A 25,714-nucleotide genomic window follows, 5' to 3' on the forward strand; every position below is an offset into this window, starting at 1 on the left:
CTTAAAAGGAAACCTTCGACCTCATAACGGCCCTTAAGAATCAGCCTACTTATGCAAGTGGCGGAATACAAAACATCATAACTCCAAAAAAACTACATTGGATTCTAGAATCCCCTAATTTTCACACTTAAGCTATAAGTGTATAAACACACTACCTCAAAAATACAGACTCAATTACCCCCCACCCCAAACCAAAAAAAAAATAATAATAATAACATCAAAAGCCCAAATCCCGGCCCAGAGTTGGCTTGGTGCCCACCCATCATCTCACCATGCTCCTTCATATTTTAAATTTTAAAACAGTAACTTAATTAAATGTTTCAAAGCTAAAGATTAACAAATGCAAATATATATCTTAAAATGTTGGATTTGTTATTTGTCCTAACTTCAATTACAAGCACCAACCTTATTAGTTCAGTATCCTAATCACAACCAAACTTTAGGACATGTTTCCATTCCATGATGGGCCTTTCTATTGCCCTTTGTTTTTGTTAGATAACGGATAAAACAAGAAAGGCTTGAAGATTAGCCTCTTAACAACCCTTTGGTTGTTAGTCCTTTTAATTGCAATTTTTTTCTTTGACGTTTTGAAAGAACAGCGATTAGAAGTTGACCCGACAGTTGGATTTGATACTAGGACTGTGGGAGTATTGCCTGATTAAACCCAACAAGTGATTCTGATAAACCCATGAAACTCTTACAAAAATGTCTTGAGAGGGAGGTTTAATCAGAAGGTTTGGTGTTGATGGGTCCCAATGTGATCTAATAGATGAATAGAGTAGAGCATGAAGAAGCCTAAGCAATTGAAATGTGGCAACAGAAAGAATAAAACTCATCACTTACCAATCCCCCCCCCCCTACCCACCTTTTTATATTCCAATCCTGTATGTCTTCTTCCCATCAGCTTCATATGGAGAACTCCAATAATTCTTCACCACCAAAGGTTAAGAACTGGATCCCTTTTGTTCTTTAGCATAATCTAGTAGTTTGTTAGTATTATCTAGTTTGTCTGGGACCATTGAGGCTTGGGCAAGGCTCTGGCTTGATTTCAGCTTTCTTAGGAAGTCCTTAGAACTGAAAAAAAAAATTAGCAATCTAGTATGTTATGGTAAAAATGGAAAATTTGAGCTATGGTTTGGCTCATAGAGAGCAAGTGAGCAACCTCAATAGTTTCTCCTTTTCCCTTCTAAGAACTTCTCTGCACCAAGATATTTTACTAATAAAATCTTGTTATTTTATCCTTAGTATTTGAAGGCTAGTCCATACACTACTCTGCATTCCACTGTTAGAGGAGTGGGGAGATGCAGCAGTCAAACCCAACAGTTCTTCAGACTTCATTCTGAGGTAAGATCTTACTTCAATCAACGTGGGTTCCTTTATTTTTAATGATTGCCTCATGCATGTGTTTTTACAGTCTAAAGTACAGCAGCAGGAGAGGGTTCATGATAAATCCAAGGTAAATAATGTTTCAGCTTCTGCAACTTCTCTGTCTTCTCTGTGATATAGATATATAGCCAAAACTTTTTCATCCCATCTGTAGGCTACTCAAAAGCTTCCCATGAAAGAACAGACTAAGCCATTGGATATCATGCTTCATACCCAAATGAGAGCAGCCAAGCGTGCAGGATTCAATAATTTGGTAACTGTTGATAGATTATTTATTCCTTTCAATGCCACAGAAACATTTTCAGCCATTTTTGTATGTATTCTATCATGCTTCTACCAAAAATGCAGGTTGCAGCTAAGATGTATATCCAAGAACGACAGAAACATCTAGCAGAGAGGGTGCAGAAGGTAAATAATTAAATATATTGCCAAACTTGTTCCTGACATGTATTCTTGGGTGTGTTTCAAAACAATCTCTTTGGAATGTTAAAACTGGAGCAGATTATAGAAGAAGAAGAGGTTCGGTCGTTGAGAAAGGAAATGATCCCAAGAGCCCAATTAATGCCTTTCTTCAATAGGCCCTTCTTTCCTCAAAGGTATAAGGCTTCAAAGCAATACATGTAAGATTTATCATTTTTCTGTCTCTGATATCACTTGTTGGGACTCGAGTAGAACTCAACCTTAAAAGCTAGCTGTTAAAGAAGGTGCCCGCCCAAATCCTAACTCCTTATATGGGTTCACACCAGGCTATTTACACCAATATGAGATTATTGCTTTCGTGTGGAACCCGATAGTAGATACTAGGAAACCAGGACAACCAGCATTCTCATCATTATTATCTTGCATAAAGCAGAGTGGAATATGGGCTTTATTTGATGACAGTCACCTTTGACTACTTCATGGCTTAAGTGCACTCACATAGGTCTATCAGTTTGTTTTTGTTATCTTATTTCACTTTATATCTATCTTTCCAGTAATAAAAATATATTAGAGTTCTCTCTCTCTAATTATGGAAGTGCACCAGTGTGTGTGTTAGTTTTAATATACTTAATTAGCATCTACTCTTATAATTAATGACTTCATTTTTTTTCTTTTTCAATAGGTCAACAAGGCCTCTGACTGTTCCTAAGGAACCGAGTTTTATTCGTATCCTGAACAGCAAATGCTGCCCCCCTAGCAATGAACTTGATGGTTTCGAAAAACTCAGAAGCAAGCTATGAAGCATTCATTATATTCTTCAATGGCTGAGGAGCCAAGTTCTAGCAATGTAGTCTTTAATTTTCAATTCTATTACTTTCATAGATAGTTTTTGGGCAGTGGAAGAGATGATGACTGTTTCTTGAATTCTCAAATGTAGTAATTTTGTAGACTTTTTTGGCAGTGGAGAAAGCTGAGTATTGTAATCCTATGGATTTAAGTAGTTGATATTTTCAGAATATAATAAAATTCAAAACCTGTTTTGAGTGATGGCACTCCATCATGGATCATTATGCTTTCTGGGTACCCTATTAAAACATAGCATGAGAGGGAGAGGATGAGGCATTTGGTTACATAAAGAAAAGGGTATTCAGTGACCTTTTTTGCTTTAGTACTGTTTCCTTTGCCTTTCATACAGGGTTTTAAAGAGTGGGGGGGTTGGGGGAGGGGGAGCTACTGAGAAAATGATAATTGGGACCATATCTTATGAAAGGAGAGATCAATCCCCACTCCACAAGAACAAGAAAAATGTAAGAAAAGCACTTTAGCTATTATTTAAGGGAAGTGGTTCTCCGTCTGGGACTACGGCCTACGCCAACGATCTATGTGTATATCTCTTTGTTTCCCAACATAAAGGGTAGAGATGTCTTTTCACATAAGAAGGAGAGATAGACTCATGGGAACGCTAGTGTAGGCCACACTCCTTTGCTAGAGTTCTTTTTCCAATTATTAAATTATGTTTCTCTAACAAGTTATCAAACATAATAGAAAATGACAATAACTGCCTAGTGTAGTTGGTGAGTTGTGATGCCTAAAAATCTCACGTTCACTAGGGGGTCTCGAATTCATGCCTTCTTGCTGTTATCTATTTCCCCTCCCCACCTATTCAAAAAAAAAGTGGATAGAGGGAACTGAACCTTTAAACCATGTCATATCACATTTCGGCAGCGTACTACTCTTTATCTATAATTAACTATGCTTTGACAATTCACATCATACTCAAAGGTAAAAATTATAAGATAGTTATAAAACCAGCTACTATATCTGAAGCTAAATTTTGACCAATGAAAAAATAATACATAAACAAACTTTTAGCGTAATTGAAATGAAGATGCCGAGATGGATGAATAGTAAAATTAGAAAAAGTAAAATAAGGAATTCAAATTTTGTTCATTTAATCATTCTTCCTAATAATTTTTTAGTATAGATCATAGGATCCACTTAGGTTTTGACAATAATATCTAAGTAGGAAGAAGTTTTCTTTAAAAAAAAAACTTGGATTTTTTGGTTTTAAAAGCCTGTATATCAAATGTATCAATCCGTATCAATGTTGTTTTGGCCCATATCGATACCGTATTGATACTGTATCATATTGACTTTTCCAATTTTGATAAGTTATATTGATCGTATCAGACTCCGTCATTTCAATGTTACTAGATACAATGGATGCAATTCACAAACAAATTGTTTTCCTTATCAGTGGATGCTAATTCTCGATCCAAGCAAGCGAACTTGGTAGCCAATTTATAATAATTAAATGTAATGAATTTTAAAATACAAGAAATATAATAAAATGGAAAGCGGTTTTCCATCTTGGAATGTGACCTATGCCAGCGATCCTATGTCTATCTATCTCCTCCCCCAAACAAGGGGCAAAGATTTCTTTTCACAAGAGAAGGAGAGAGAGAGAGAGAGAGAGAGAGAGAGAGAGACTCATAAGACTATGGAGCATTGGTATAAGTCACTCTCCTGGACAGATTTTCTTTTTCCCTAATAAAATTTAGGGTCATACCAAAAAAGAAAATTTAGTGGAATTGTTCCTGTCTATGCCCCCTCTCTCTATTTCTCTCTTCTCCTCCTCTGAAATGGCCTCCATACACCCTATTAATTTTGACCAGGTCGCCCCCACACCCCTTGGATGATGTGAGATTGTCGCAGGAGGTCATGGCCAAGAGAGGATCCGGCCTTAGTAGGAAATTTGATCAACCCCCTGAGTTAACTCAGCTGGTTTTGAAACATTGCCAAGGCTAGATCTTTAACATGTTTTTTTTAGGTAACGTAGATCTTAACATTTCACTAATAAATTCTTTGCCCTCAATCACAACCACTGTCCCCTAAAAGTATATCTAAGTACTTGATCTTTTGCTTTTGCTTTACTAGTTGTTCTACTCACAGAGTAATCAATCATAGCCTAGCTTGACCATGAAGTGGAAAATATCCCCCTCTGGTTTGGATATGTCAAATCCCTTGGAATGGTGCAATACTCAAGGATATCTCTGAATTGAGCCATGACTTGATCATGGTACCTCTTCCACTCAAAAGGTTAACTGGAAAACTAGCCCTTATTAGCCCCCATCTTTTCTTGAAATTTAATTAACACAGAAAATTTAACCACTAAGAAATTTTATTGTTTCTCATGAAATTTGCCACTAACTGCAAAGTGCTCAAATTATAAACAAAAACTAGGAAGTCTTATATATGAGGTGATGCCATCCTTCTCAATTATAATTTACTTATATGGTCCACTATATGGAAGATTTGACTCCAGATCATTTAGATAAAAAGGATGGCATCACCTCAAGGCAGTGAACATGGGTTGTTTAAGTCCTTTGGTGATTGAATGGAGATCAATAAATCAATCTCTCATTCTCCACCAGAAACATTGATTAGTTGAAACTTCTCTCTTCCAGAAAGTTGGATTTTTGAACACCAATTACAAGGACCCTGCATGAAGTAATACCTGGACATCACCAAATCCCAAACACAGTAACATCATGCAACAAATTCACAAAATCACTGACAGTTACTCACCTGACAAAATTTTGTTTCAACTCATCCAGGTAGAGAAATGTGTTCCTTGACAGCAACAATCATGAACCTGTAAATGATGTAAAGTATTTCTAAATATGCCAATCACTTCTTAGGTAAATTGGAATCAGCAGTACTTCGCTACTGAAAAAACTCGATTTTTTGCGCTTTTTGGTCTGCATGACATTGTGTGTGGTACAAGTGGTGATCCATATGGGGGTGCTAGTGAAATAGAACTGACTAATCCTAGTCCTGGCGGGGGAAGTTATAGACGCCTTTCCATACTTTGTATCCATTGCACTTCACTTAATTTCCTCTGCAGCATTGGCTTTGGTGGTACTTATTTAATGCACTTCTCAGACACTCTGAAAGTATCGTTCCATTCTTCAGTTACATTCAAGTGTAATCCAATAGAAATAATTCCACAAAAATATTTGATCAATTAACAGCATTCAGCTTAACAACATTTTTTCATAAGAGAGAGAGAGCAAGCAAGAGGGCATTTCAACCATATAATGAAATCGAACTTTAACTGTTGTATTCCCGCTCAGATCTGATCATAACTATCTGAATTTAGTGGAGTCAGAAATATGATATCCAAAAAAACAAAAAAACTTCATTAATCAAGATTTTCTTCCCATGAGCATTCCTAACAGTATGTTTACAAGTACATGCAGATGTTTCAATTAGACAACTAAAAGAATAACTCATCTAAATTTTTTACATGCCACACTATATATCAGTTCTGTAATCTGAACTGTTTGTCAAAAGCCCCAACCAATTTCTCCCCTCAAGTCTTAACCATGAAAACAGTGGCAATTCACTCTGTTTCAAACTACACAACAGTCGAACACACTCGAGAAGCAAAGAGCGGGAGAATGACGGAGCAACAGAAGGCCAAGGAAAAGAGAATGAAAATGTGAGATGCTCAGAGACATGATACACTCATAGTTTCTAATAACGGCTGCAAAAACCAAATTTACATGTAAAAATATCTAGTAGTAAAGAACAGAATAAATAAATGCAAAAGCTTTTTGGAGTTCAACCACTGCTGCTCTCATTGCTACCTACTGGTATCAGCTCCCTCAACATAGCCACTGCCTGCAACATGTTGGGCCTCTTGGAAGGAAAGTCATCCACACACTGCATTGTTATCTCCAAGTACCTCAGCATCTCTTTAGCATCCTTAATTTCATCTTCATCTCCTCTTTTGATCGCTGAAAGTAACTCTGGATCAATCACTTCCTTCCCCTTCCCTTCCCTTACCTTCATCTTCACCCACCCCACCAAATTGGTGTCTCCGAAATCCTCCTTATCAGTTGGTCGCCTACCTGTCAAGAGTTCTAAGAGGACAACACCAAATGAATAAACATCTCCTTTGGCAGTGCAGCGGAAACTCTGGTAGTACTCCGGTGGCACATAGCCGGGTGTTCCTGCAAGAGTGCTCACACTCAGGTGTGTGTCCAATGCGCTTATGAGCCTTGCCATGCCAAAGTCTGATACTCTTGCTTCCATCTCATTGTCTAAGAGTACGTTGCTCGACTTCATGTCACGGTGTATGATGTGTGGGATGCAATTGTGGTGCAGGAAGCATAGCCCTTTTGCTGCCCCTCTGGCAATCTTCTTTCTTTCCTCCCATGTTAATATTCGTCCTTCTCGTGTCTTTGTCCTCCCATGGAGCATGTCTTCAAGACTTCCAAACTCCATGAATTCATAAACAAGAAGCCTCTCCTCACCAACCTTGCAATAACCCAATAGAGGAACAAGGTTCTTATGCTTGATTTTTCCTAGAGTTTCCATCTCTGCTGTGAATTCTCGATCGCCCTGGAAGCTCAAGTGTATGAGTTTCTTAATTGCAACACTTGAGCCATCTTTGAGAGTAGCCTTGAAAACCTCCCCAAAACCACCACACCCAATTAAGCTGGCAGCTGAGAAGCCATTAGTGGCCTCAATGAGCTGCGAGAACTTGAGCTTCCTCAGCTGCCTCTGAAAGGTAGCCACATTGATGCTCAATGGCTCCTTTTCCCTGTCTATCTTCCATGTTGTAGCAGCGTGGGAAGCTTGCAAGCTGTTGAGCATCTTAACTTCTTCAGCCTCCCTCCTTCTTGCACGCATAGCAATTGCCCAAACAATCAATATACAGACAGAAGCCACAGAGATAAGAACCCCTAAGATAATGCTATTAGCCCACGATGCAGCCTTTCGCCGTCCTCCCCCCTTACCATCATCAACAACAGGACTTGTTGTCGATGCCCCATTTTCGGTCTGGCATGGAGGTAGTGGGACACCACAGAGTCCTGGATTGTTTGCATACTGGGTTGCAGGAAGAGTACTCAGTTGTCCTCTTGATGGAATTGGGCCAGTTAATTCATTGTAAGAAAGATCGATTTGAACTAAGAAGGAGAGATTGGAGAAGGAATCTGGTATGTGCCCTTGTAATCTGTTATGGGATGCATCAAACACACCGAGGTTCCTAAGGTGGCCAAATGAGGCAGGGATCTCTCCAGAGAGCTTGTTGTGGGCTAAATCCAGCACTTGTAGGACCACCATGTCCCCAAATTCATCTGGGATCCTCCCTGTAAGATCATTGTAGGAAAGATCAAGATACTCCAGAGTCTGGTAATGAGTCCAAAGGCTCAAGACTGCACCAGAATACAATCTAGTGACATCACAGGTCTTCAAGTTTGGAACTTCTAAGAGCCTCTCAGGTCTAATTCCTGCAAATTCTAATAACCCTCCAACTCCTTTACATGAATTCCCAACATTGCGCACAAATGCTAGAGTGCTACCCGAAAGAATCCCATTGAGTGATTTTGCTCCAAGCTGCCTTCCCAGCCGAGGAGGGATTTCTCCTCTAAGCCTGTTACTGTTAAGGTCTAACCAGACCAAGCTGCTACAATTCGCCAGCTCTTTTGGTATATGGCCGCTCAAGCTGTTGTTTGCAAGTTGCAGAACAGCCAACCTCTCCAAGAGCCCAAATTCATGTGGAATCTCGCCCGTTATGCCATTGCTAGTGAGAGATATCCATTCAAGATTGCTGCAATTGAACAGATCAACTGGGATTTCACCAGTGAGGTAATTGTTGTTGAGAATGAGATTCTTTAGCTTCCTGCATTGGCCCAATTCAGCTGGGATTTTCCCTTTCAAGCCATTGAACCAGGCCATCAAATGCTCGAGATTCACAAGCTTTCCAAGCTCTGCTGGAAGAGGGCCACGGAGATAGTTGATGCTGAGATCAATCGTCTTTAGCTGCGAACATTGTGACAATTCAGGTGGGATTTCACCATTGATGAAATTATCAGGGAGTCTAAGCTCTTCTAGTGAGGAAGCACCTGAACATATATCTGGTGGAATGATACCAGAAAGCTTGTTGGAACTGAAATCGACTACTCGTAATCGAGTACAGTTGGAGATTGAAGCAGGGAAGCTCCCAGAGACGAAGTTACTGCTCAACAACAAGCTGTCTAACGAGCCAAGGTTCTGGAGGATAGAATCAGGAAAGGGACCTGATAGGTTGTTGTTGGACAAGTCAAGCACTTGCAGCCAAGTACAGGAGGAGAAGGAAGTAGGAATTGAACCTGATATATTGTTGTTGGAAATCCCAAGTTGAATAAGTGAACCACATGCATCTCCCAATTCAGAAGGTATAGAACCAGTGAGATGATTATGAGAGAAATCCAACCTCTGCAAACTACTAAGCCCACCCAATGTTGTTGGTATCCAACCAGTCAACTGATTAGATGATAAATTTAAGGTCTTAAGATTTGTGCAGCTTGAAAGGGATGGAGGAATAACATCTATAATTTGGTTGCCAGAGAGATCAAGATGAAACAAGCTATTGCAGGAATTCTCAAGATTCAGACCAGAAATGGACCCAGTTATATTGTTAAAAGAAATGTCAAGAACTTGCAAATTATCAGAATTCAGTAAAAGATTGATGGGTATAAAACCTGTTAGATTGTTGTGGGCTAGATTCACAAAAACCAGATTCCGGTATTTAGAGAAGAACCCATCAGGAATTAGACCAACAAGTCCACTAAAAGATAGATCAAGTTGTTGTAAACCAGTTGGGAGTTGAAGCAAAGATGTAGAGGAATTTACAGTAAATGAATTACTTGAGAGATTAAGAGTTGATAGCATGTCAAGAGAAGCCAAAGGGTAGAATGAGATAGTTCCAACTAGATTAGACATGCTAAGATTAAGTTGGGTTGCTCTTCCAAGGGTGCAAGTGACTCCATACCAGTTACATGGATTTCTTTTCAGCTGCCATCCTGAGAGAACTCCATTGGGGTCTCTCTGAATCATATTTTTGAATAAAAGAAGAGCTTCTCCATCAGACTTGATTTTCGAAAACCCGCCATCATCTCCAGCAGATATTGAAAGCAAGAAAGAAGGAAATACAATGAAGAAAAGTGTAAATGAAACATGAAGGAGAAGGTGAAATGGGTTCTCCATTAGTGATAACTTGCAGAACACACAGAGAGACTCAACACAGAGGGAAGAAAAGGAGATTTAGGGAGACTGAGGAGAGTGCTTACTATGATTAGTGTTTATTCTAGGCTTCTAGAGGGAAAGCCTTAGAAAAGAGGTGATTTTTTTATAAATGGAAAGGAGGGAACGTGGGTAAGAATAAGAAAAACAGAGGAATGGATTGAAGATGGTGGATGTGTGGTTAATACAGTTTTTTGAGTCCTATAGGGAGGGTACTTCATACTTGGAAGAGGTAAAGCAAGTAATAAGAAAGAAAATAATATGTTTGACTTTTGGTCAAAAGAAATGGGACCCCCAGACAAGATATATCCATGATCTGCCTCTTTAGAAACTTGGGTTTGATCGAAGGGTCTTTGTCTGTCAGCAAGCGTGACCATGAACATGTTTGTAGTGGGACCTTAAGAGCTGAAATTTTCTTATGAGGTGATATATTGGTTAAAATCCTGCTCAGAGGGCTGTTATGTTACCCACTTAAAAAGGGTTCTCTGGCCCACTTAAGGAAACAAAATCAATGTCCTCTCTGGTTAATGGCATTGGGAGCTATGATGCACACTTGGTCCACTTCGTTTTCTTCTTCTGCAAGTTGGGTCCTAAACTCTAAACCACTTCCCTTGTTATCGAAGCAGTTGTGAGTCTTGTGAGTTTGTGATTATTGATATTTAACCCTTTACAGTCGTTACTGTACAAAGGTCAACCATTGTGATTGGGTGGAGCGTAATTTGACCCCAGTAATTATGAGTCAGTCACCAGTCAGCTAAACTACTGAGGTAAATTGTTATAGAAAGAAAAAAATTTCAATTTCATTCTTTGTTTGAACAACTTAAATATGTTTAGTGGGTTTTGAATCATAATTGTTAGAGTAAACATCAAGAAATAGGAAAATAAACCAAAATAGATTACATAATACATAGATTTATTGAGGTTCACACATTGATGTGGTGTGCTACGTCTTCAGGTGAAGAAGAAGATGTTTCACTATACAGAAGAGAGATTATATCCAAGCAATGGCGAGAAAATTCGCCTTGAAACCCTAGCTCAAAAAATTCCCAAATTACAATGATAATGCTCAACAAGACGATAGTCCATTATATACTCCTCCAAGTTGAGAGTCGATCGGGTCAAACCATACCGCGGGGGCATACGAGATCAGTGCTGGGCTCTGGGCTTGGGCCGATCTGCTTTCATCACAAATCTCATAAAACTTCCCATTTGGGTCACCACCAAAATAAGTCAGAATAGGTCAATACTTCGAGACAAACTTAACAAATATTAATAATTTACGTTCAATATCTAGCCTACTTCTAATTATCAAGATTTTCAGGTTCCTTTTTATGGAGAAAGTTTTCCTCCACCTCATGGGAAGGGCTCAGCCAACATCCTAAGGTCCTAAGACCCTACTATTGCAGCATCCCCCTCTCCCGCCAATCCAAAACCCACGATCAAAGGATTATCCTTCACCATAACTTAAGAAAAACTGTATTCGCTCTTTTAAACCTTTTTAAGATTCTAACTTGGTTTTAAAGCCCCCTACCATTGTACTACAAAAACAATAAGAATAACTTTTGGGACCCATTACTTTAAAGCTCAAGGAATTCATACTATGATCCCTAGAAAATATCATCAAAGGCTTTGACTGCAGGTTAAGAGAATGGTAGGTAACCTCTATAGTTACAGCTTGATAGTGAAGGTGACCTTGTGTGTTCCTATTGATCAATGATGAGGTTAACATTATCTTAACTTTTTTTTTGGCTTTATTGGTAAAGTTTGATTAAGGAGGGGAAGTCGCAGAGGCCGAGGAGGATTTGTATTAGAGAAGAAGATAATAGGAGACCTAAGCCTCTTACTGGTGTATTTCCCACTTAACCTACTAAGTGGAATGGCCATATGACCCAAAAAAAGAGAAAAAGTAATGGCCATCAGGGGAATATCATCACCACTCCAACTTCCAAATCCATGAGAGGAAAGAGAGTAAGAATCAGAAAAGAGGAGAATATAGTTACTCCCAAAGAAAAGAAAAAGGTAGCTGGATTTCTATTCCGGCCGGTTTAGAATGGGTTCTTCAAGAGGGCCTTGGTTCAGCCATGTGGCAAGCGGGTCTTAGGTTTCTTGTTCATATATAAATTTTAATACAAATAGAGTTTATCAAATATCAAAATATAGCACTGATAAATAGGAAAGGTCCAGTAGTTTCTAGAGTACTAATAAGCATTCAAGGTATAAATAGAAGTTTGAATCTAAATTTGAGACATGACCAATCTAGACCAGTCTCCCAATATCTCTGATCGAAAATTGTCAAATTACAACTTCATATGATAGAAATAGGTGACAAGCTTAGAAAATCTTTCCAAGCAGCCCAAAAAAAAAAAAAATATGTGGAAGGTTTCGGTATAGCTGTGATATCGATACCTGATTGATCCGGATCGATTACCCATATCGTTTCAAGGGTAACACAGTAAAAAAATATACCATTTTTGAAAAACCAAGGACAAAAATGATCGATACACACCATTCCAATCCGACCCGATACCAATACCTAAATCCATGCTTCCTACTCTCCAAGTAGGGCCATTTTATAAACTATTATTTTCTATATCTTTTCAATAAGTTAACATTATCATAATTATTTATGTCCAAGGTTGTGCCCTTTCTAATCATTCTTTGACACAGAGAGAAACCTTGGTGATTCACGTACGAGAATGTTCTCGTACGTCCTTGGTCTGTGGATTTAAAATCTATTAAATGAAGAGAGATAAAATTGATTCTAAATTCATGGACCATAGTCGTTCTCGTACGTTCTCATATGTGAACCTGATCCGCTCTCGAAACCTTGTAGTGTTTAGCAAGAGTACAAACCCCACGTCTTTTATAAGCCCCCCTCTCTTGGATTGATGCATATATAAGTGGTTGATGATATCTTGCAACGATGATAGATCGATCAAAAATTGGGGGCAACCAGATGCTCGAATTTGTCTTCACTTTCAATCTCATCATTGTCGATGTTTCTCTCCAATCAGATGGACAACATTGTACGATCAACGCAAAATTTTAACAGAAGAAAATGATTTGATTAATTAGAAATGATAGATTTTAAACTAGCATTAGGGTTAATCCGATTCATACTTGTACAAGGTAGACCCACCATTTGCTGATCAATTGTTCAATCTTTGGTCATTCTTATAGTTAATGATCGACGAGATATGTTAATTAAGTTTGTCTTTCTTACATGAAAAAAAAGGGGAGGGGAGGGAACAAAAGCTCCCTGATCTCATTGCCCCTGCACCCAAATAGAGAGAAGGTGATTGACAACTTCGCCTTTATGAAATAAAAAAAATCCACCTCTATTGATACCCCTGTATGCTCTCTTATTTATCAACATAATGGTGTAAAGACCATGTAACCAGGAAGCATTCGTTTCCCAAAAATAATGGTCTTTCTTAATTCAAATACGAGCATGGCGGGAGTAATGGTGCGTTGCCCTAAACACCAACTTCTAACTCATTTGTGTGTGTGTGTGTGTGAGAGAGAGAGAGAGAGAGAGAGAGAGAGAGAGAGAGAGTAGATTTCACATGATCATGTAAAGCTATTTTCATCCCAATCTCTCCGGGCTTAACGCACGCCGGGGGCCCCACCATATCACTTCCCACCACCGTCGTTTAGCCGAATCCATATGATTGGTGAAGACCACGAAAACGACACATTCCTCTTGTCCTTGCCCGGCCCCCTCTTCTTTTTCTTCTTTTTATCTTCGTCCAATGTAACCACACCCAAGTAATGAGGATTAACTAATCCTTATTAGACATTTCGGGTCAGTTGGGTTCAGGCCGGGTCAGGCTTGTCCATGAACCCGTTGAACATCAAGAGTTGATTGGATTGATCCATCCAAATTTCCAAGTGCAAACCAGATTATAGGTTAAATGTGAACTATTAAGAACTTTTTAAACATTATCAAAAATGAAGAAAATTAAAGGTAGGGCTTTTCATCCATCGCCGATAAATTCAATTCATTCTAGCCAAAGTTTAAATATCTTATAGTCATTTCAATATTGAATTTATTTGCTTTTCTCGATTCATAAGAAAAAAAAAGCTTGAATCGTAACAAAAGGCAGCCTAATTTTAATGTTGTGCCCTTATGATGCAAAGAAGCGAATATCGTTATTGACTTGCTATCCGCATGAGAATAGCCAAAAAAATCGGGTTGGTGTGATGGGTAGTTGGGAGATAATGTAGATTGATGTAGGCGTGTGAATTGAAGTGATTTATTCAAAGAAACTTTGTGTCATGAGTCATGACAATCATTTACTTAGAGATATTCCCTAAGCTTTTAGTGAGATTCAAATCTTTAACAGTGTTTTATAATGAAAGTGATCATATCTGCTTTATCTTAAACTGTGCAAGTGCTGCATAAACCATTGAAATTTTGGAGTTGACAATCCCTGTCTCACTCTCTCTAGATCTCTCCTTCTCTCTCTTATTGTGCAAGCCAAGACCCAAGAAGCTGAGATTGTTTCCATGGAAAAAAGCCTCTAAGCACTGTTTGGAGGAGTAGGGGGCCCTGAAACCTTATGATAGCCTTTCCACATGCCTTACCCTACCCATATAGAAAAGAATTATAGTTGATCTACTTTAAGTTGTGTAAAGTATATGCTTTCAGCTGTGAAAATAAATAAAAATGGAAGGGTAACCCACATGGCAAAACCAAAACTTACGTGGGTCATTATAGATGCATCACTGGTTGAGGAATTTATCCACTTGGCCAACTCCCATTAGAGCCTGTGAAAGCATTGAAAATTGCAAGATAGATAAGCCACATGGTCGGCTGGACAAAGCATGCAGGACTTCAAAGCAATTTAAATTTGTTTTTAACACTGACTTTGTGCTGTGAGCCCGTAATGGCTAAGTTGCTGCATTTGAATGGAAAGTTATATAGATATCATCTCATCATTGTCTTGTGATATTTTTTTTCTTTTTTCCTCTTTTCTTTTGGGGTGTAATATATTTATTTATATATTCTAAATAAAAGTTTCAAGGCTCCATTTAATTGTAAAAAAAATTAAATCGAAGACCACAGTTGAATAACCAGGTTCAAAGTCACGAAACATGAAACTTGATCAATGATCATGAAGACTCATCCAAGTTTAAAAAATGATATTATTAAGTTCGATTTCAATTCAAGTTTTTAGTGTTTTTACTCAAATCATTTGAATCTCGGTAAATCTGAATTTTTTTTTTATTAGGTCATTATTAGACCATAAATTTGGTCTATAACTAGAGAAAACTTTAGAAACTTTTTTTTTTTTTTCAAAGATAGAGAGAGACACACATGCAACCTATTGTGCTGGCTTGGTTGGATTTTATCGAGGCATTGGCACAGAGAAAAAAAGGGATGTCAAGTCCCCCTTGGAAGGTGAGTATACACCCAAGCAAGAGGGAGAAGTCAATATTTGATGGCCACAAAAAGGGGAAGTGTGTTAATGCTAGCAACCACTTCAAACCCTTAGATTTAGGGTTCTAATTTTGAAAGGTTGCGATTTAAGCTACCATGGATGGCAACCACCCACGAGGAAAGCCTAGTGAACAATTGGATGAGCTAGGTGGGGGAACCAAGGTCCAAAATTGGCTTTTATTTTGAGCATTTTTTGGTTGGGAATTAAAAGGAAATGAAGTAGAATTTTTAAACATGCAAAAGGATTTTTTTTTTTTAATCTTTATCACATGTAACTATATCAAAAAACTCAAAATCATTACATATTTTGTTATTAAATTTCACTTTACATTGCATCGGAAACCCTTCGCTATGAAATGTAAAGTAAAAATTAGGCAAGAGAATGCTAGCTTACTAGTATAGGTACTAGGGGTGTAAGTTTAGCCCTGATGATCCAAATCCACATTAACCTTCTCTAAACCTGAACCCTGTCTAACCCGATTATGAGGGCTAACCTGGCCCAACCCTAACCCACCATGAGTCTAACATTGATTATTATTATGTTTAACTAATAATGTTTTCTCACCCTAGTTTACGCTGTATAGTGTATATTTAAACCCTTGCTCCCTTTTTATCAGGTATCAAGAGAGAGAGACCTTTATTGTTTTTGTGTTGTTACTGTTAATTTGTATGAGAGTGTATAATTCTCCATTTGTTTTGGTTGTTTATTATTTTGCTATCTTTTTTTTTCTTTTCTTCTTCTTCTTCTTCTTCTCCTCCTCCTCCTTCTTCTTCTTTTTTTCCCTTTTCTTTTGATAGGTCATTATATGGATACAGATTTGGACCATCTGGTTTCATGGTTGGCTATGGTGTCTTCTTAGTAGTATAGAACATTGGACTTTAATTTCTTAAACTTTCAACTAAAGAACAAGTCTTGTTTCTCTCTTACATTGGAATTTGCATTCACTTTTGAGTTCTCAATTATAGTAAATGGAATTATTAAAATTTAGAATTGAAAATGTTGAGTTATTTTTTATTTATTTATTCATTTTTTACTGGAACATTTGCACATATTGATAAGAAACAACTCCACTTGCCCAATATTTTGGGTTGGGCTTTGCCCATTTGGGGATTTGGCAACAATTCTCAGCCTGGACTTCCATTGTGGCCAAGATTTAACTCAGCCTATAATGTCATTGCATCTTGTTATATTGAAATGTGATTCCACTAAGAAGACCAGCTAGGGTCAACCCGACCCAACCCTGAGCCCTGTAGGGTAGGGCCTGAGCATGAACCCGATAGGGTTGGGTTAGGGTTGGGTTGAGTTATGGGGACCTAGGGTTGGGTTAGGGTTTTAAGAAACCCAACTCAACCCGATCCTGTTTTACCCGTAGTAGGTACACAATAACATGCGGGCCAATGGAGGGCAAGCAGGAGCATCTTCATCATGGGGGCAATACGGTCTTTTTGCATCTATTGTATCTAGTCATAAACACACACAAAATTGGTAAAAATTTTAAACAGTTTATGCAATCACATATGATCACATGAGTAATGATTGCAAAAGTTTAAAATTTTCACTTACCTTCTTTTTAAATTTCTCTTGCAACCAAACATATCTTTCGAAAAAATACTTAACGAATGAAGAAGATGCACATTATCTACAAGGAGTCAAGGATCACGTACACACTAGGGAGCTGCTCTTGGTGGATCCAAAATGGAGTTGTGTGGTTCCTATTAGGGCTTGGGCGGTTTCTGTTGGGCTTTTCAATGGCTCCAACAGTACTAAGACTATAGAATGTTCTTATGAATTATGACCAATACCTAGTATATAAGCAGTGATTTCAAATCCAGAGGTTAATCGTACTCTGGCAACTTTACGTAAGGCAGAGTTGAATTTTGGGGATATAAGTGAAAAAGTTGACAAATAAGTCACCACTTATTATCACTCTATCATGAACACTCATGAGATTTTTTCACTTTATATCGCTCCTCGTTCAATTCTTTCAAAGTCATTGGATCCTTTTCCTCGTTCGAGAATTTCCTCCCTTCTTCCACTCCATCCCAAAGAGTAACTAGGACCACCCCGGCTAGGCTAACCAAGGACGGCCAAGGTGCTGGGCTGGGTTGGGCCAAAAATTGGTCCTTACCTACGCTGGAGCTGAAGCAAGGTTGGTTCAACCGAGTTGGGTTGGGTCCGGATTTAATCGATTTGTGAGATGTGGTTAAAAAACTCTAAAAATTTCAAATGTCGATTCTTTAGATCCAAGTGAAAAAAGAAAAAAGATAGGAATTCAATGTCGTTAGAAAGATATCATTTTTTGTAGACTACTTTCTGTTTTGGGCCCATTGGAAGTAATTAATTTGCCAAAAATAATGAGGAAAATGTGTCATTCATGTTCATGTACCGTCTTTTAGTATTGCGTTTTTAATGATAAAAATTACTTAATTGTAAAGTTTGGTCCAATTTTAAGGTCATTTAGTCGATTAAACTTTTTCAGGAGTAATTTGTTTTTCTTTTGTTTTTTTTTTAGTTTGTTTAGTTTTTTTGCTTTTTTTTTTTTTTTTTTTTTTTTTTAAATTCGAAATTACTATAAGGGAGATAAGCTGGGTGTACATGAGAAATATAAGCATGAAATTAGTTCCAAGTGGCAAAAGAATCAGGTCGATCGGAATTCAAAAGAGAGATATATATATGGTCAATTAAGTATATATTATATTCAACAAGTTAAGTCTTAAAAAACGAAAAAAAAAAAGAAAAAGAAAAAGAAAAAGAAATGTGTTTAGAACATGAATGCTTGCCGTCTATAGTTTTTCTCGTATCTTTGGGAAACATACACAAAAACATGTTTTAAATAGTAAAGAACGAAAACGCATTTAAAACGGTGTTTTAAACACGTTTTTGCTAATAGTGGACCTAACACCATCTCAAGATTTACAGATTCTTGGTTACAAAAACAAATGAAACCCCCAAAAAAATAAAATAACAAAAAAGTTCATAAATAATAAATATTTTTCTAAAAATATTTAGAGGTAACAAATGCAACTTTAGCCAACTCTAAGGGAAATCCCATTTTGAATGTAGCATTAATAGTTAGTGATATTAAGCACCTGAGTACATCTGTTGATTATGTATCTTTCTCTTTTATTACGAGGTATCTAAATTGTGTTGCAGATGCCTAGGCTAGGAAGTTCTTGTTTAACATGTGTATGATAGATTGGCCATGTTCCATTCCTTGGTTGGACAATCTTTGAATGTTTGATACCGCATTAATCTAATCAGTATACTCTTTCTTCACCGAAAAACAAAAGTGGAATATAAGAATAGTCTCTCTAAACATGAGACCTATCACCACTAATTCACATAAGAATATTTTATTATTTTTTTTCAAAAAAAACTTATTCAAGTAGACGTGGTAATGCATTATGTCCATAAAACTTGTTTTTTAATTGAAATATAATAATAATAATAATAATAATAATAATAATAATAATAATAATAATAATAATAATAATAATAATAATAATAATAATAATAATAATAATAATAATAATAATAATAAAAACAGGTGAATAGAACGCCAAAACCACGAATGCACAAAATTACATTCATGTCTATTTGCCATGTGGCAAAATTAAGGTTAACTGAAAAAGCCTCGTGACATTGGACTAAAGCCATAATTAGTAAATACGTGAATTATACATTTTCTATATTTGTAATTGAATAATATAGATTTGAGGAAAAGAACACTCTCTAATTACGCCCTCTACACCCGGACATAGGTTGCTTTAAAAAGACTGCCCTTCCTCTATGTGATTGATGCTTTTACTTGCTTTCCCATTGGTCTACATATTGGTCATTACCTACACGAACAAGGAGCATTCTTTTCCCATATAGATTTTTACATATAATTCCAAAGAGTTGGAAAAAAATGTATTTTTTTTTAAAATATATGTTAGTATGTACATTAAACACGTATTATGTACGTATTTTTATGTTAAAAAAAGAAGCCAAAATACCGATACCCATAGGCCATAGCGGCTTCGCCAAGGATAAAAATCCTCTACAATTCCCATCTCATGCAATTTTGTGCAATACCCCCTGCAGAGGTCGAAATGTGGACAAAGCGGAATGAACGGTTCAGATTGATTGTTGGTTGAAACAACCCCAAAACTATGAACCACAGTTAAACCGAACCGTATCAGTTGATCAAACCGGACCTCTCTCTAGTTGCCCTCTCTCGCATGACACACTTTGTCACCCCTCTCTTTGTCACTCACACCTCTCTCTGCTCACAAAGGAAAAAGCCCTAGCGCCATTGCATCCAAGCTCCCGGTCAAGGTCGAAGCTCTGTTAGGGATTTACCTGTAGCCTAAGGGGATTAGCTTACTCTCTCGTGAAGGTTGTTCAGGGTTACCCAAAGTCGATCGGTTTCTTAATCTCTCCCTGTGCACGAAGTAGTCGTTGATACATCAAGCATTTTTCTGGTTTTGAGTCATTCTCGTGCCGTTGTTACACTAATTCTCCCGCCTGTTCAGCAATGTTTTTCCTGTTAAGGGTGAGATTCTAGGGTTAAGACTATCAAGAGGGTGATTCGGTTGAAGTTTCAACTAGGTCTGATTTCTAGATTGGGTTTAGTTAAAAGTTATCTATTTCGTGGATGTTGGGTTTCAGATTTAATGTTTTTCTAATTACTTCATATCCAAAGAAAATGAAGACCAACCCACTCAAAACCCCAAAAGAAGAATAAACGTAGGAAAACATTGTTGAAATCTTCCTCTAGGATAGAAATGGAGCAGGGAGAGAGAGAGAGTCGACAGAGCAAGGAGCAGGGAGCAGAGAGTTTGTTGTGCAAGTTAGGGCAGAGAAGGAAAGCCGTAACAGAGAGAGAGAGAGGGGGAACGGATACAAATCTCTTAGGTTTTGAATTAAAACCTGAATCGATTGGGTTTGAATAGTCAACTCGGTTCAGTTTAAGTTGGAGAACTACGGTTTTGGGTTGTTTCATTGGAAGGTTAATCTGACTCGTTCAATCTGGAACGTCCATGTATGGACCTCTGCATAGATATTGCATAAAATTGCATGAGATGGGAATTGCAGAGTAATTTTATCCCTTTGCCAAACCCCGTGGATTCAGATCCACCGCAATTGCCCCGCCGCAAGTGTTCATACTGACGTGGATTAAATCAGTGAAGAGACAATTAAATCAGATTTGAACCATTACATTGGTATCAATACACATGTCATCCCTGAAGGTGGTATTTCACGGAATTGTACGAGATCGGAATTGCTGACCATTTTTTTCCCCCAAGATTAGGTGAGAGAGTTGAGGCCCCAGCTGAAAAAACCAATCCGATCCGGATCCTCCCCAAATCAAAAGCCCTTTTACAATGTAAATGGAGCACTCGGCGACTGGAAAGAAGAGACCAGCGCCACCAGCACTACCATCGCCGCTAAGTAGATCGTTCTCTTTCAATTCCTCCTCATTGAGTAATTTTTTGTCCTTTCGGATGAATGTGTAATTAATTCTCCGGCGACTCGCAAGATCGATTGTTTTAGGTTTCAAAGTTTTCCTTTTAATTTCTGTTTGGTTCGAAGACTCTGTAATGGCGGACAAGACCGGAACCTATGGCAGCTCTGTGCTTCACGGGAAGAACGAGCTAGGTTGGCTTCTGGGCCATGGTTCCTTCGCTAAGGTCTATCTCGCCCGAAACATACAGACTGGTAAGAGCATCGTGATAAAAATTGTTGGGAAAGAGAATGTTATCAAAGTTGGAATGATGGGGCAAGTGAAGCGTGATATATCGGTTATGAAGATGGTTTAACACCCTAACATTGTGGAGCTTCAAGAGGTGATGGCGAGAAAATCGAAGATCTACTTTGCTGTAACATCCTTCGGGATGGAGACTCGCCGCTGCTATCAACTGGGAACGGGAACGGAAACGGAAAAGCAAAAAAAGGGGGCAGAGGTTCACTTGGCTTATATGGAGAGAGAAGACAGCCGCTACACTAGACCCTGGATCGGGTTGGGTTTTTGCAGATCCAGACCCATGATGCCCTCAACTTTCTCTCACTTAATCTTGGGCCGTTCACGTCGAAATGGACACTTGTCGCCAGATTAGAGGGGAATTGCACCTTGAGGAATTGCCGAGGATCTGAATCCTTCGAGGAAACCACCCAAAACTGCAAACCCTTCATCGGCAATTATTTATCCATCCTTCGCCGCTGCAACCGTTCTTCCCTTCGAGCGACAAGCCTCTGTAACCCTTCTTCTCTTCAAGCGACCAATCCTCTGCAATCGACGGGTCACTTCGGCAGTCGACTTCTAACCCTTCTTCCGTTTGGCAATGGACTTCTTTCCACTCTCCAGTGAGCATTTTTAATCTCTCCATTTCTCTCTCTATATATCTGGAATCTGAGAAGAGAAGCCTTTGATCTCTCTCTATTTTATTATTTGGAACTACGATTAGGTGATACATCCTCTATTTTACCATTTAACTTTACAATTAGGTGATCCTAACAAATTAGACTCGACCACTGATTGGTCTGATCAGTGATGTTCTTGTTGGGGTTGATCAAGGATGTCTTACAAATTACAACATACAAGCCCAGAAGACCACTATCATATCCTCTCTGGGAAGAAGGAGATTGGAACAGCGGGTTTGGGAGGGGGAAGTTCAGTGTCATCATATTTGTTGTTATTAAAAGTTAATTTTGAAATCCAAATGATTTTTGAAAGTTGAGTTTGAATGTGTTCAATGATTCTCTGGATTCTTACTGTAAAGTCTTATTTGATTATTATAGCCATATAAATGCAACTTTAGCTATTTATTTGTCCAACTGTGAGAAGAATTGGTATTTGACTGTTTTTCTTGGTTTTTTGCTGCATTTATCCTTCTGACCATTGTGATTTTGGGTGAATGGATGAAGATTATGGCTTTCGGTAGCACACATTTTTATCACTAGGTCCTTATAATGGAGATTTAACTGAGAAGTTAAGAAGATACAATTCCGTTTATCAGAATTTGTTCCTTTACAAGTAGTGGATGTTTGGATATCTAATCGAAGAAGAAAAAAATGAGACTGGAGTTGAACAGGGGAAAAAGGGAGAATAATAGAGATACCTGATCCATTCCATTAGGTATAGGCTGACTCAGATTAAGACCAAGACCGTTATTCTGCCATTATATTATGTTTATTTCAGTTGTGAGGCTATCTTTTGATAAAATCATAGTCTTCATGCTATTATTCTGTTTGTTAGGTAATGTTCATTCCTGTTGCATAGTGAATATAAGCCTGTATTTTTGCTCTTGGACTTTTACAGAAGAGTCATATTAAACATAAATTAAACAAGTAACATATTATTTCTGTATGCTTTTTAGCGCTTCTTTTTTTAGAAGTACTGTTAAGTTTGTCTCAAAATCTTGACCCGTTTTTAAGATTGATCTGCTCTGACATATTTTGGTTGTGACCCAAATGGGAAGTTTTTCTGAATTCTGTGATGGAAGCAGAGGGGTTGGGCCGATAGGCCCAAGCCCGGAGCCCTATTACAGCCTCACAGTATGGTTCGACCGGATCGACTGCCCGATGGGTCGACCCGCGACTTGGAGTATATAATGTACTGTTGTTTGTTGAGAAAGTCATTGTATTTTGGGGGTTTTTCGAGTTAGGGTTTCAGGACGAGTTTTCTCACCACTGTTTGGGTGTAACATCTCTTCTGCATAGTGAAACATCTTCTTCTGCATAGTGAAACATCTTCTTCTGCATAGTGAAACATCTTCTTCTTCGCCCGAGGACGTAGCACACCACCCTGGTGTGTGAACCTCGTTAAATCTCTATGTCGTGCGGATCTATTATCTCTTTATTTTCGTATTTTCTTGGTGTTTGATCTAACAAGTATTACTACTATTTGGTCCGTCTAATACCCATACGTATATGTACCCTTTTTTTGCCATACCCAAACCTACTAACTTTGCCTAGAAGTACTACCAAGGAGAGTGAAAGTCAAATAATGCAGGAAGATAAAACGAGAAGATGTTGCTGTGCTAGGCATTACTGCAGGGTGTTCTTCTGCTCCCCCGCATGTAACATCAGCTGATCTCTCTCTCTCTCTCTCTCTCTCTCTCTCTCTCTCTTTCTCTCTGTTTTTTTACATAGTAGAGAGGGTTTATCGAAGAAATCTGTGTTTATTCTATTTATGTTCCAGTGCAAATTGGTTGATGATTAAGGAGCAGGTAGTGCTTGTGTTTGAGATTTGAGAAGTTTCAGGGCTTACCCATTTGGACCAGGTTAAGTTGCATTCCAGAGACATAAACGTAGAGAACAGCAATGGACTCTTCTAATGGTTTTACTATTTCTGCTTTTAACTTCTATTAATTTCATCCCGATTTATTGTAACGAATATGGATGTAGGAGCTGTGACATTAAGACATTTAAACAATGAACAATTGAACACCAGTACTCAGTCCTGCTTTTACTTTTAATGTAGTGGTTGAATCGGTACTTCTAATTTTTATTCTGTTGGTTGAATCAGTCCTCGCAGTTCTAAAATTAAGTATCTTGCGACTCAATTTTCTTGGATAGGTCCTTAGAGAGAGTATTTATTTTACTTGAGTGATCATTCTATTTTCTACTTGTGTCTTTAATTAGTCCTGTCCTGCAGTAGTGGAATTTTACCCAAATTGTGTTAGAAGTAAATTGTAGTTCTTGCCTCTTAATTCTCTTGGAGCTTCATTTAGTTACACAGATGATACTATGTACTGAGCTTCATACTCTGCAATTGAAGCTGCAATTTTTAAACACTGCTAACTGTATAATGACATTTGCTTGATGCTTGATGGTGGTCAGAAGAATAAGTCCATTCTGCACTTCTAACAAAATTTTCAAAATAGATAATATGTACTTATGTCCAAGTGTAGATATTTTCCAGGTTCACAGAAAGTTATTTAATCAAGGTCCACTGCAGATCCCAGCCTTTATTTTTTCTTCGGGGGAGGGGTTTTAGAAGCAGATTCCAGCCTTTATTGTCCACTTATGCTACCTACATAAAATACATTTTTTACTGTATATAAATTCCATGCAGATCATTCTTGTTGAGAGCTTGTTCTAGCAACCCTGTAGCTGATGAGCTAGCATGTGATGGGGCTGGGGTTGTTACCTGTTCAGTAGGTGTCTTTGTTGGTTGCTGCTCACTGTACATTTGGAATATTATGTGTCAATGTTCATGGTATGATTCATGAGGCATGTTCAGGCCCATCAAAATACTCTCAAGGATTTCTTGTGGTGGCCATTTCATAGATGTCTTGGAAGTTGAAACAGCCTCTAGTGGATTATAAACAATGAAGTCGTGTGTAGATATCTTGTCCATTATGCTTGTTTGGAGTGTGCTCTCTCCTCCACCTGCCCCCCCATTAGAGATGGTAGTTTCTGTGGCATTTTATTTTTGCTTTTAGTTTTGTGTAATATGGTTTCTAGTTTTACTGCTCTATTATGATTGTGTAGTGCGTGATTTTAGAAGCTTAATCCCTTCCATCATGCGGTTTACGAGTTTACTCTTTCCATTTATGTAGCTTTACAAAGTCCTTGGGAGAAGATCTGTTTTTTTTTTCTTTTCCTTGGCTCCCTTTTCGTCTTATCATGCTTGACATGACAACAAAATCTTACATTATCTGTACAGTGTTCTCAATATTATTTTATACCCCCATTTTTTTATTGTTATTTTAAACTACAGATATTTTGTAGTTCTTTTACTATAATAGACACATAGTAAAAGAAGAGAAGGAAGATTATTCTCTCTCCCTCCCCATTCTTGTTTCTGTTGAGGATTGTTTACCATTGTTATTGTTGCTATAAAATGTTGTAAAAGTCTTAAATAATGGGATAAGTGATGCAGTTTAGTTTCCTAAATAAGCTTGTTTTATTAGGAATAAGCTTAGGGTTGGGTTCCATACATGTTGGGCCTTTGATCCCATGTGTTTTGAGTGTAATAGGCCACTTTTATGGGTCTAAAAGGGAGGGTCTAAGATTGAACACGGGATTACTAGTTAGTTTCCATTTTCATTAGTTTCCTTTTTAGTTGGGCTTGATTTGAGTTATATTTGTTTCCTTAGGAGTCAAGTCATTAGTAGTTAGTTTCCTTTTTCAACTAGTTTCTAATTTCAGTTAGTTTCCAATTTCAGTTTTTAGTAACTATTGTGTTAGGAGAATATTTAGTTTCCTTTTTGAGGAAACTTCTATTTTGTAATTCCCTCCCCCATTAACATTATAAATAAAGAAGAGGAGGCTCCTAAAATCCTAGAATGATTTTGATAAAAAATAATGGTTGTTGCTATTGTCTTCTTCATGAAGAGTTGTCTTGTGTTTGATCAAGGCTGATGGAATTGGTGTTTGATCCAATTGACTCTTTGCGG

The 25,714-nt window shown here is 37.9% G+C and overlaps 2 protein-coding genes across 3 annotated transcripts; one reads left to right on the top strand and one right to left on the bottom strand.

The window, feature by feature from the left end:
• The first annotated feature begins 817 nt into the window (after positions 1 to 817).
• Positions 818 to 2,851, top strand: LOC122080273 (protein TPX2-like). 2 transcript variants are annotated; one of them, XM_042647222.1, is made up of 7 exons: positions 818 to 943; positions 1,246 to 1,344; positions 1,415 to 1,456; positions 1,541 to 1,639; positions 1,735 to 1,794; positions 1,888 to 1,982; positions 2,489 to 2,851. In XM_042647222.1, the coding sequence occupies exons 1-7, from the start codon at positions 887 to 889 to the stop codon at positions 2,604 to 2,606; spliced, it is 570 nt and encodes a 189-aa protein (XP_042503156.1). In that variant the 5' UTR covers positions 818 to 886; the 3' UTR covers positions 2,607 to 2,851. The 2 variants fall into 2 exon arrangements, with proteins under 2 accessions (XP_042503156.1, XP_042503157.1); XM_042647223.1 differs by lacking the exon at positions 818 to 943 and adding an exon at positions 973 to 1,153.
• Positions 2,852 to 6,203: 3,352 nt separating this feature from the next.
• On the bottom strand, positions 6,204 to 10,079 carry LOC122080401 (serine/threonine-protein kinase BRI1-like 2). Its single transcript, XM_042647362.1, has one exon. It carries the CDS (start codon positions 9,844 to 9,846, stop codon positions 6,433 to 6,435), a length of 3,414 nt encoding a protein of 1,137 aa, XP_042503296.1. The 5' UTR covers positions 9,847 to 10,079; the 3' UTR covers positions 6,204 to 6,432.
• Positions 10,080 to 25,714: the final 15,635 nt, after the last annotated feature.

This window comes from Macadamia integrifolia, chromosome 5 (genome assembly GCF_013358625.1).
Source record: "Macadamia integrifolia cultivar HAES 741 chromosome 5, SCU_Mint_v3, whole genome shotgun sequence".
In the NCBI taxonomy this organism is placed as follows: Eukaryota; Viridiplantae; Streptophyta; class Magnoliopsida; order Proteales; family Proteaceae; genus Macadamia; species Macadamia integrifolia.